Genomic DNA, 12,025 nt, shown 5'->3' on the forward strand with positions numbered 1-12,025 from the left:
AATAATTGGGTATCCTTCCCAATTTATTTCCCCGTTCCACTCCCCCCCCCCGCCCCCCCAAAAAGTAGTTTGAAACCAGGCGGTGAAGGAGGAGAGCCAGAAAGAGAAAGGCTAGCAATTTGAGCCATCTCAGCGCACAGGCGGCGCTGCTCCCGAGTTCAGTAAGCTGCTCCGCCTCCCTCCATCCCCCATCCCTCCCCTTCTCTAGGCCTCGCACTTACTCTCCAACAGCACATATGGAACCAATTACGAACAAAGCTCGATTGTTGTATATTTGGAATTTCCCACATCAAGTTGATGCTTTCTTTAACCGCCTCTTAATGTGTGCCTGCACTGGCCGGCTGTGCCCCCCCCCCCCGGGGTTCCGCCCCTCCCCGCACCCACCCCCCCTCGCCACCACCAGCACCCCCCTTCCATGGGTTCTTTCCCGCGTTCATTTTCTAGTAGTGTGAAACTTCACTTCTTCACTATGCACCCTGCCCCCACTTCCTATTAGATTTTTTGAAAAAACAGAACTTTCTTAATTTTTTTTTTTTTTTTTAAGAGAGAGGGAGGAAAGGAAGGAAAGACAGAGAAGGAAGGAAGGGAAACATTTTTTTAAACATTTTCTTGTTTTATTATATTTTATTTGTTTGTTTGTTTTTTACATGGGCTGGGGCCGGGAATCGAACCGGGGTCCTCCGGCACGGCAGGCAAGCACTCTTGCCCGCTGAGCCACCGCGGCCCGCCCCAGAACTTTCTTTTGCATCGTTTTCAATAAACCAAGCACTGGCGCATAGGGAGTAAAGCTAAGCTGGTTCCCAAAGATTCTGAGTGGCAATAGGCTGGGCACCAAAATGCATGGGATTTGCCGCAGAAGAAACACCCATTCCTTTCCTAAAACTCAGAACCAAGAAAAGGCAGAGTACAGAAAATACTTTTTAATGGAAAGAAAAGCCCCTCAAGCTTCTTACTTGTTTTTCTGTTTAGCAATTTCCTCTGCAACTGAAATGAGCAGATTTAGGGAGGGATGGAGATGGGGGAGGTAGGTGAAAGCATATCGGGGATGGAAAAATTGCAGACAAATTAAGATTCTATATCATTTGCCCTGTCCATCCAAGGAGGTTGTTTGGTATGGAATTTGACAGTGCAACCAAAAAAGAACAGGCAGATGCAATGGACGTATCCGAGCTGAGACAGCCCTTCTCAGAACCTTGTAAAATGGAGTATATCTTCTTTATATTTACTGGCATGCATAAAAGTAAATGTTCTACGAAACATTTAAATGAGGAAATACCAAATACAAGTCTGTCCATTATATTTGATTTGATTCATCTGAGCTGAGTGATATGAACATTTTATTTTTCCTTCTTTCTTCTTCCTCTCACACTTCCTCTCTTTGGGCTGCATTCACATATATAATTAATTATATGCATACATTTATTCTCTCTGTGCTGGAAAGCAATGGGGGGGGGGACACATGCACATCTGGCGCTTGGTTTCCTACATATAAGTTATGAGTGGAAAGAGGGATTCCCCCAAGTCCCCAAAGTGTTGTGTCAAATGTTTTTCCTGTTTTCAGAAGAGAGTACAATCAGAATGTAGGATTTTGCATTAATCTCTGCACCAGATGGTGATATTCCAAATAGTCTTTTAAAGTGAACATGTGACCTACTGTACAACTGCGGAGTCACATGATGGAGTGAACACTGCCTCCGACAGAGCTTCCATCAGACAACTGACCTGGTTACCAAAGAGAGCCACGGGAAGCAAGGTTGACATTTTTGGATCACTCTTCCAGAAGTGTAATTTGCCCGCTTCTGGGATATAGCAGTTTTGCAGAGCCAGCGCACAGAGACAGAGGGGGGAAGCCAAAGATACGAGGCTGAAGACACGTGTTTGAAGTTGCAGAGCTTGAGCTATTTTTTTCTTTTCTTTCGTCCCATCCCCCACCCCTCGACAGACCACATCTTGACTCAGATGGTCGAAAGAAAAACTCTCAGTTATTTGATATTTGGGAAACCTCCAGGAGGCTATAACTTCTTTTAGAGGAAGCCTCTGCCTCTCCCTTTGCTGGGAGCACACACACGCGCACGTGTGAGTGTACACACACACACACACACGCACACTTCTGCGCAATGGTGGTTCAGGCAACTGTGGCTCCGAATAGGTCACAACGACTTTTGTTGAAAATACCTTACGGCTCTCTGAGAAGACGCAGCATTGAGAGGGTAAGCTACGTGGCGGGTTGTTTGTCTCTGGGCAACTTTCTAGAGAAAGGGAGATGGGTGTTTTCATTGCAACAGCATCACTTCTGTTCCTGATGTTTTCCTGAAAATTTCGCTAACAGAAATTTAGTGACTACAGCATACTATGCTATATGCAACGTTTTTTCTCACCAGATAATGAGATGTGTGTTTGGCTGTGTGTGGGGGGAGCTCTAGAGATGAAGTAGGAAGAAAACGATTGGGGTGGGGGCTGCTCTCAGGACCAGGCTTGGGAGGTGTGAGGACTTGCAGGGAAAGCCTCAGGACCTCTAAACCCACTTTCTTCTGTGTTTATTGAAACGTGTCCACTTGCGCGGGCTGTGGATTTCTTCCGCCTGGGAGGAGGTGATGACGGCATTCAGAGCTTTGGAGCTTTGATGGTATAAATTAGGGAACCAGTGGATTAAAAGACCCTCTGCCTTTCTCGGATTGATTCTTATCATTTTAGGGTTTTGTTGTTGTTGTTGTGCTGCTGTTGTTAATATTCTAGATTTGGGCTCAAAATCACTCTGATAATTTCCGGGAAGCCTGCTTATTCTATGATACCCTGGCAGAGAAATACCTGTAAAGTCATCTTCAGAATTAATCCCTCCCTCCCTGTAGTGACTTCCCAGGGGTTGCTGGGATGACAGTGGTTAAAGCATTGGGCTCGCTGAGTGGGGACGAGACACCACATACACAGGGAAGGAGCCTCCTGTGGGGCTCACGGAACGCTGTTTAAATCACGGCAGGCCCCACATGAGCTGTTGATGTCCAGAGAGACATCTCAGATGTCATCTGAGGCCTACTAAGGTAGATGACATCCAAAGAAGCTCTCTCAGTGGATCATCAACTTGTCCCATCTTATAAAGAAGAGCAGAATTTACTTCAAGTGAATTTTTCTGGTTCGTATATAGGCTACTCAGTGATTTTTAAATCCGAGGAAAACACGATTAAAGGTTTAAAACTCTGAGGGTTGATCCCCTGACTCTTGGCAAGTTGCGTCTTCTGCAATTTGAGTAATAATGACGAATACATCACCACGACCCATTCTCATTGTGTGTCGGTCTTCATTTTGAGATCTATTGCTTGCAATTAGCTTGGGGGTCTATTTCTTTGGAATTGTCAGCCAATATGTATTAAATGCCTACTGTGTGCTTCTCTTTACACCAAGAGCTCTAGAGAAGAGAATCAAGAGTTATATCAGATTTTGCAACATGGCAACACTGAGGATGCAGTCATCCCACATAGATGGTTACCTGGTAATCTCCGTTACACTATTAGAATCTCCAGGTGTATGTTCAACGAATCTGAGCAGTTGCTACTTCTGTTGGTCCTTGGGACTACTGATTTAAGAGGAACTGACCATATGTGAATATAGCACCATATATAAAACATGTCTGTTGTGGTGTATGCTTGCCTGTACTCACATGCAAACCTCACGTGCCCTTAAGCTCACACCATCATTGCATGCACCTTAGGGATCTCCTCCGACAGTTTCTTGGCCCTTCTGGATGCATGTCACTGGAGCCTGGGACAGCATATAAATTCCCACTGCTGGACCTGAGCTGGGAGACAGGGGTCCATAATTCACAGGAAGCATGCCTGGACATTTCATAGAATCCCATCATCTCATGCCCCATTGTAACAGAGGGTAAGACTAACTGGGATATATGATACTCTATCAATTCCAATAGGACCTTGTATATTGGTGGTGGTTTTCTGACAATTTTCAGAATCAGAGTCATGCATTTATATAAAGTGGGCAAAGAAGACATGAAACGGCATCTGCTTTAAGGGCGAGCACTGAGAACCAGCACTGTTTTCTTGAAGTTAGCTTTTTCGGTTAACATCGGCAACCTAGAAGGCAGCAGACGTTGGGAGGTGGTTTCTGTCATCTCATAATATTCCATTATGTAAAGGCCTTGGGTTTCTATGATGCCTTTCCTCCGATGTGCCGGCACATCCGCTTTCCTCATTTTACCACCCTGAGTTGCCAGTGAGGCCCCGAGACCAAGGTTATGGTCCTGTATGAGCTGGGAGACCAAGGGGTGGAGGAGGCAGTCTTCCATCCAGGGACATGTGGTCGCCAACAGAGCAGGGACAAAATCCAGGAGCCTGGGGTCCTACCTGCCAGGTAGCTGCCTCTGCCATGGGCCCCTGCTCCTCTGGGACAGCTATGACCTTGCAGCCTGGCCACAAGGAAAGAGTTATATATGTCATCACTGTATCATGAGAGAGGAAATAAAGATACATGATCAAAGTCAGAGATGCTTAAAAACCAAAGAGAATAAGTAATGGTTGCTAGGATGCTGGTGTCGCTCCTCTTAAGAGTCCAGGATTAAACAATTGCTTATGTTTCCTATTGTTTAGAAGTTGAGTTCAAAGGAAGGAAATGCAGCTTTTCAGCTATGCTACTCAGATAGCCGTCAAATCCTGATTGTAGAAATACCCACTCAGGCTGGAAGATCAGGCTTCATTGTAGCTCAAATGTTTTGACACACAGGTAACCCTGAGCCCATCACTGTGCTGGGCAGTGCAGGGCAGAAAAATAACAAATATAAAACGTCATGCTTCAGTAAAATAACAGAGATTAGGGATACAAGTTTACATAAATGAAGCACTTATAAAAGTCAGTATAATGTGGATGATAATTAAGCTACAAAATAAGTACTAAAGACAATTTAGCTGCTGTAGGAAGCCGCATGGTGGGATGGCAAGGGTGGGTCTTGGAATACACCATCCCAGGAACCCATTCCAGCCTCGCATACTAATAGTATGGCTTTATAAAGTGATTTAGACTTTCCCAGCCTCAGTCTATCCTCTGCACTTCTACCTCTGCAGGGAGTTGATAAGGACAAAGAATTCTATATGCATAAGTTTCTAACACAGTATTTGGCACACAAGACAATCAAAAAATGTTCTTAAATGTTTTAAGTTTTCTTAACTCTGTGTGCAAGAATACTTGGCTTGTATTTGTAATAACTCGTAACACATATTCTGTCACCTGGAGAGATCGTTTAGAACTATTCACACGATAAAGCCAAGACATGCGGTATTTCGAGGTGTAATGTCCCTTGAGTTCCCCATTTTATATAAGATACATGGGAAAAAAGCATTTCAAATTCACTGCAGATGAATACCAAGGAACTAAACTTTCTCAAGTTAAGGAAGAGTACCCAGATACTCTGTATGGTATATTATCTGTCCCTTCTAAAGTGGGATATTTTTATTCCAAAGGGGAAAATGAACTTCATGGAAAATTCTAATAAATGTAAGAACATAGCATATAAATAGGTTAAGGAAAGGGCAAGTGCAGAAGTTCTCTCTGGGAGTTTGTTTGGGGGGTGTGTGTGTGCTGGTTTGAAACTGCTGTGTACCCCAGAAAAGCTATGTTCTTTAATCCTGATTCAGTATTGTTGGGTGGGATATTTTTGATTAAGTTGTTTCCGTGGAGATATAACCCACTTAATTGGGTGGGACCTTTTGATTAGTTTCCATAGAGATGTATCTCAACCCATTCAAGGTGGGTTTGCTTTCAAGAGTCCCTTAAGAGGGAAACATTTTGGAAAAAGCTTCAGAGCCCACATAGCCAGAGACCTTTAGAGATTCAGAAAGAAAACACTCCCGGGAAAGTCATTTGAAGAAGGCAGTAGAGAAGCTAGCAGATGTCACCATGTGCCTTCCCAGCTAAGAGAGAAACCCCGGATGTCATCGGCTCTTTCTTGAATCAAGGTATTTTTCCCTGGATGTCATAGTTTGGACATTTTCATAGCTTTAGAACTGTAAACCTGCAACTTAAAAAGTTCCCTTTTTAAAAACCATTCCATTTCTAGTATATTGCATCCCAGCAACATTAGCAGACTAAAACAGGGGGGTGTTTATTAAACTACAATAATCCTACAATATGAAAAAGTTGCTGTTTGTTGGCAATCATCTTTATAGGATGAAATTCTAAGATTAAGTGGGTAAAATTTTTCTGTGCCCAACCCCATGTTGTTTTAGTCTGTGATTTTTACTGTGGGTGGAATCTGCTGGGCTGCTCTCTGCTTGAGCTCCAGTGGGGCTCAAGGAAGCTGAGAAGTGTCTATGTCTTTAGACTGTGAGCTGCCATCCCGTGAGGACCCAGAACCACTCTGAGAGGTACTCACCAAGTTGCCAGATTTTGGTTTTCACCTACTGGTTTTCCAGCTGTGAGATCATCTCTTGAAATGGGGGTAATATTGTCTCTATCTATTAAGATGTTCTTCTACAGAGAAGGTACCACTCACCACCTGTTGATTTGACCCCTTTCATAATCATACCCACAGGTTCTATGGGGCAGTGGATCAGAGATGCCCTTGAATGTCTCAACATCTCACATTCAACAGGCCCAGACTATAATTTTTCATTTTGCCTGCCATCCTGCTCTTCATCCAACACCACAAGCCATGGGAAAACCCAAACCAAGGCCGGTGACTTCCTTGTTTGCCACCTTTCCATCACCTCTCCATCTGGTCAGCAGCCGGGAGCTTTCAGTTCTCACTCCAGAACAGCTCTCTGCATCCCCGTCCTCCAACCCACACCATCATCCTCTGTGGCCTGGATGATGTCCTGGGATGGCAGCTCATCTTGCTCCCCGCTGTCCTTGCTCCTGCCACCACCACCACGAGCTCCTTCTTGCTGTGGCTCTGACCACATCCCTTGTCTGCTTGCCCCTCCTGCGGTCCCCTGCCTCAGGATAAGTACACACGTCCAGATGTAACCATGAGGCCCTTTGTAATCAGGGCCTGTTAGACTCTCCCACCTTCTCTGTCACCACACCCTGCCCTGGATATTTTATGTCCAGCTGGAGTCACCCTTTGGGCAGCTCCTCCAAACTACCGCATGCTCTGCCTGAAATGCACGCAATCTCCCTCTCCAGCCCCTTTAGTTCCTATTTGCACCCTGCAGCTCAGAGGTGACTTCCTGTGGGAAGCATTTCCAGGCACGCCCTCCCTCACTCCCCCCCCATGCCCCCACGTACCCCCACACCCCACACCCGCTCCCAAAATACCGTTTCCCTACAGTAGCTTGAGACACACTGCACTGAAGCAGCATCAGACCTGCATGAGATGACAAGCTCCTCAAGGGGAGGGTTCATATCGGAGCTCCACCAATACCCACTAAAGGAGAGAATAAGTGAAATCCGGAAGTTTTTACACCATTAATTTCCCTCTGTGAGAGAATTTGGAAAGAGGATCAAAGTCAAGGCACACACAGGCGAGTCTCAGCTCCTGCAAATCCCCTTGTTGCTAGTGGAAAGTGAATTTACTCCTGCAGGTCCAAGCAAACATCCTCTGTTTATTCTGGACTCTAGTGCACACCTGAGACCTTGAGATGAAACAAGGGGTGTGTGAACAGCCGTCCACACTCAGATTAGGCCTCTCCACAAAGTCAAGTGCAAATGTGGCATTTTTATTGGGGAAAAAAAAAGTGACTTTTTATTGAAAGCATTTTCTTTTACCCCAGTTATCAGAATATTTGGGGTGAAAGGGTTATTTTTTTCTTTTTTCTTGTTATCTTGGAATGACAGAAAGGGTGCAATATTTCTGGAGCAGTATTTTTAACACAGTATAAATTAAACCTTTCTGCACCCCTATTATTCATTATTTAATGTGTTATTCCAGTTTGACGTACTGCTAGTCTATTATTTTGCAAACCATTACATTATCACAGCTGCTGAGCTGCATAACTTAAGAATTCAGAACACAACAGGGTCTCTATAGTGGAGTGTGTGGTGCTTACATTCTGAATGTATTCATGCAGGGAAAGTGTGAGACTTTACCAAAAACACATACAGCAGACGGCTTTTAGGAGATATTTATTACCATTGAAAGCAGACAGCCAAGAAACTGTTCAGACAGATTAGTGTATTCACACGTATTATTATCCACCCCCACATCCTGCATATGGTTTTATTCCTTCTATAAATATCCGCCACTCTAAAGAAGGAAGAACACGGGCTCTCACTGTCTCCCTTTCCCTGGCTCATGGGCCACACTGAAGGCCATTCCCCCACACCCACTAGTCCTGGGACATCCTAAGTGACCCAAACTCGGTGGTTCAGCATCTATTTCACTCCTGGGAGCAGCCTAGCTCACGTTAAGCCAATGACATCTGACCTTGGGCCGAGCAAGGCTGCTTGTTGGCTCAATGTGGGGACTGAAAGGCTGTCCCCGCTGGCTCCGCTCAGCAGGTTTCATCCCTCATGCTGGTGGGCAATGCGGGATTCGAGGGGTTAGGGTTCCCAGGGCCTCTGCCACCCTGCACCAAACAGTGGCCCTCAATGGAGCATACAATGGAGCTGTGAGTCCCACCCTGGGCTGCTGGCCCCAAGGCCTGACACAAGCTGATGATGGCCCCCGTGTCATCGTGTCATCGGCCAAATGCCATGGCGCATCCTAAAGCAGTGTTTCTCAACTTTGGCTTCACATCAGAAACACCTGAGGAGCTTTTAAGAATCCCAGTGCCCAGGCTGTTTCCCAGCTAATGGATATCAGGTTCTCTGGGCCTGGGACCCAGGAATTAGCATTTAAATCCACTGAGCTGCCAACATTTGAGAGCAACTGCCCCCAGGTAATATATTACCAGGACAGACGTCTGGGCAGGACTTAATGAAATGAGTGAGTTTCCTCTGTTTTCTGGTGTTTTCATGTGAAAGGGAAAGAAAAGGTTGTTGGTGTTGGATTTTTTCATTGAGACCCCATGTCATTCTCAACAGGAAATAAAAAATACATTTAAATTCCTTGAGATCTGGGTCCAAACTCTTGGAACATACTATGTTCTGCCCGGCACTTTGAGGCCACTTGCTGCATATTTAAATACAGCCTCCCGAAGTCACAGAGGCTAGAATTGTGCAGGACTGACTTTCAGACGACTGGAGAACAGAAAGAGCCAAGCCAGCTACTCCTGCATAGGTCTTACTCCATGAGGGCACAAAGTCTCTTCTGGTTGTATTTCAACCCACCCTATTGCAGATACATGCATAAGATTAAGCATGTATTCTCAGAACACTTCCAGTAGGTGTTCTGAAAACAGACCTCTTACAAAATGTCTAGTATAATAAATACATCCACTGTGTAACAGAATTTCTTTGTATGCCTACTTGAAAACAGTCCACCTTTATTTGTACTGATTCTCCAGCAGTACCTCCAAGGTCAATATTACCTTATTCAGATAAAATGATTTAGCAAAAACTATGTCCTAGACCTTTGTTCTCTGGGCATGAATTAACCACATCTGTGGGATTTTTTATTCTTTTGTGTCTTCTCTTTCTGCTCATTCAATGACTAACTGTTTCAAAGGAGTTGGTCGGTTTATCTACTAAGACCCAGAGCCTCGAACAATGCCTAGCACTGAATAAATATTTATTGAGTTAATGTTGAATAGATAAATAAAAAGAATGGTTATGACTTCATGGCCTGTCCTCAAACCTTTAATAAGAGAGAATTGTCCTCTTAGGGTAGGGCTCCAAAATGCCTGTATTCTTTAGCCAGATAAATATTCATATCATCCCCCACCCCAACAAAGTGACTTATTTAGGATGCTAGTTCTTTGTAGGAGAGAACTTGACAGTGATCCCTTCTTGAAATCCTATACACAGTTGGCATTCTCAGCTCATCCTGTGAGAGTCCTTTTCCTTCCTAATCAGAATCTGCCTGTGGATATTTTTGGGAGTCCATAAATATGCCTTTGATCAATTTCCTCATCGCTTGCTGACTTTTCTCAGAAATGTCAACGTCGCCCTTCCAGATGGATGGATTGCTTCTAAATGTCCCCTCCAACCCCTTTATTGATCCATATAAATGGGAAAACCAATGAGGCTAATAAGTAAATCAATAACTGATGGAAAATGTGGCCCTGGTTGGACTAAACAAGATTATTCTCAGAATACAACTGCCCCAGGGAATGCAGTGCCTGGCACCCAACATCGTATGTGTTCATTAAACAAATTTTTATTTAGCACCTGCTACATGCCAGGCAGTGTTCTAGGTCAGGAGATAGAGCAAATTTCTACTTTCGTGAATAAATGACATGCTGAGTGGTGATAGGTCTCTAAAGAAAAATAAAGCAGGATAAGGAGAGAGAGGAGATAGAGTGTACTGCCATTTTATATAATGTGTTAAGATGATATCTGAGCAGAGGCATGAAGGAAGGGAGGGAACCAGCTATGCTGCCATCTGGGGAAAAAGTAAGGGGAACAGCAAGGGCAGAAGCACTGATATAGGAGCTTCCTTGAGGCATTTGAGGAAAAGCAAGGCGGCCAGTATAGCTGGGACTAGGTGGAGGGGGTTGGGGGCAAGCAGTCCGGACAGCGGGTCAGGGAAATGTTAGGAAGCCATATCTCCTGGGACCATGCAGCCATGATAAGAATTGCTGAATGTTACTCTGATTGAGATAGAGAAAGATCTATAGGTTTGGGGTAGAAGGCATTATGTGACATATTGTAAAGGAATTGTTGTGGCAACTGGGGGAAGCAGGGAAGCCCATTTGGTCTTTATTGCAATTGCCTTAGTGAGAGATGATGGTTTAGACCTGATGAAACTCTAGAGGTGCTGAGAAATGAACGGACTCTGGATTTATCTCGAAGGTAAAGCTGACAGGACTTGCTGATGGATTGGGTGTGGAGTGAGAGAGGAAGAGACGTGTCACCGCATGGCCCCTGAACAGCTGCTGTAGAGTGGAGTGGACACTTAATACACTGGGGAAGGCGGCAGGAAGAGCTGCTGGGGATGGCACTGGGGGAGATGAAGAGTTCCATGTTTGGGGTAAGCTAGACTTGAGATAATGGGGAGAAAAGCTAAGGGGAGATGTTGGGAAGGTAGTTAAGCACATAAGTTGTGAGTTCAGGTGGGAGGTCTGGGCTGAAGGCACAAATGCGGACCAATCAGTGTAAGGGTGTCTGTGGATGCTGAACTTATGGGCTTCTCTTCACAACTCTGCCTTCACTGGGGAGCTTGCAATCAGCCACGGTGGGAGAATTCACACTGTGGACATTAACAGATAACCGGCTAAGGTTTGTGAGGGGGCTCCGTGACTTTTTCCTTTCTTCTGTCAAATGGCCTTAAGGTGGCATGAGAGAATGTGTCTAAGAAGGGGGCCAGTGCTGGCAAACAAAGCTCCATCCTTCTGAGACCCATCATCAGAAATGAGCTGGGTCCAAGAATATTTCCATCTCCCATGACACACCTAGGACCTAATCCTACATCTTAAACCCTGGGGCTGCTTTACTAGTTCTAGTCCTCCTTAGAAAACCCAAATGCCTAGAGGAGGCAGGCAAGTATCTTACATGCAGGACAAAGCGGGAAGGCTGGGCGCTACAAACCCGGGGCTCACACCCTATCAGAAGGCAGTTACTGCTCAGCTATGCCACGGAGACATTTGGAGCTAACATTTCCCAGCTCGTCTACTTTCAAAGAAAATCTTTGGACATTTTTCCTATGATTCAGGAATATAGATATATTTATTTATATGAAATATCTCAATTTTTAAGTGCTGGCAACTAATCCAAGTTTAAAAAAAAAAAAGCCTCACATGCCAAAACACATCTGCAGGCTGTGTTTGACCCTCAAGAAGCCAGTTTTCAATATATACAATAAATTGAGCACTACCCCATCCTAAATATCTGAGTATCCTCTCTCTCCAGTCTTGAATTTCATGAAGAGGAGCCATCCCAGTACCACACACACAAAAATCTAATCTTGGAATGACTTTCCACACCCGCCAACTGGCATCCTACTCCTACTGCTTAAATCAGAATTTTTTTAAACCCTCTTTGA

At 44.8% G+C, this 12,025-nt stretch overlaps 1 protein-coding gene across 3 annotated transcripts in view; it reads left to right on the forward strand.

Annotated features, from left to right (window-relative positions):
• FRMD4A (FERM domain containing 4A) overlaps nucleotides 1–12,025 on the forward strand; it is a 452,880-nt gene that overhangs the window by 134,905 nt on the left and 305,950 nt on the right. The window contains exon 1 of one of the 3 annotated variants that reach the window (XM_077169370.1): nucleotides 1,687–2,210. The exons of 1 other annotated variant lie outside the window; for it this stretch is intronic. In XM_077169370.1, coding sequence (XP_077025485.1) covers nucleotides 2,118–2,210 — 93 coding nt within the window. In that variant the 5' untranslated portion in view covers nucleotides 1,687–2,117. Of the gene's footprint in view, nucleotides 1–1,686; nucleotides 2,211–12,025 lie in introns of those variants that run through there. One more of the 3 variants, XM_077169369.1, reaches the window with a different exon arrangement.

Source organism: Tamandua tetradactyla, chromosome 7 (assembly GCF_023851605.1).
Source record: "Tamandua tetradactyla isolate mTamTet1 chromosome 7, mTamTet1.pri, whole genome shotgun sequence".
In the NCBI taxonomy this organism is placed as follows: Eukaryota; Metazoa; Chordata; class Mammalia; order Pilosa; family Myrmecophagidae; genus Tamandua; species Tamandua tetradactyla.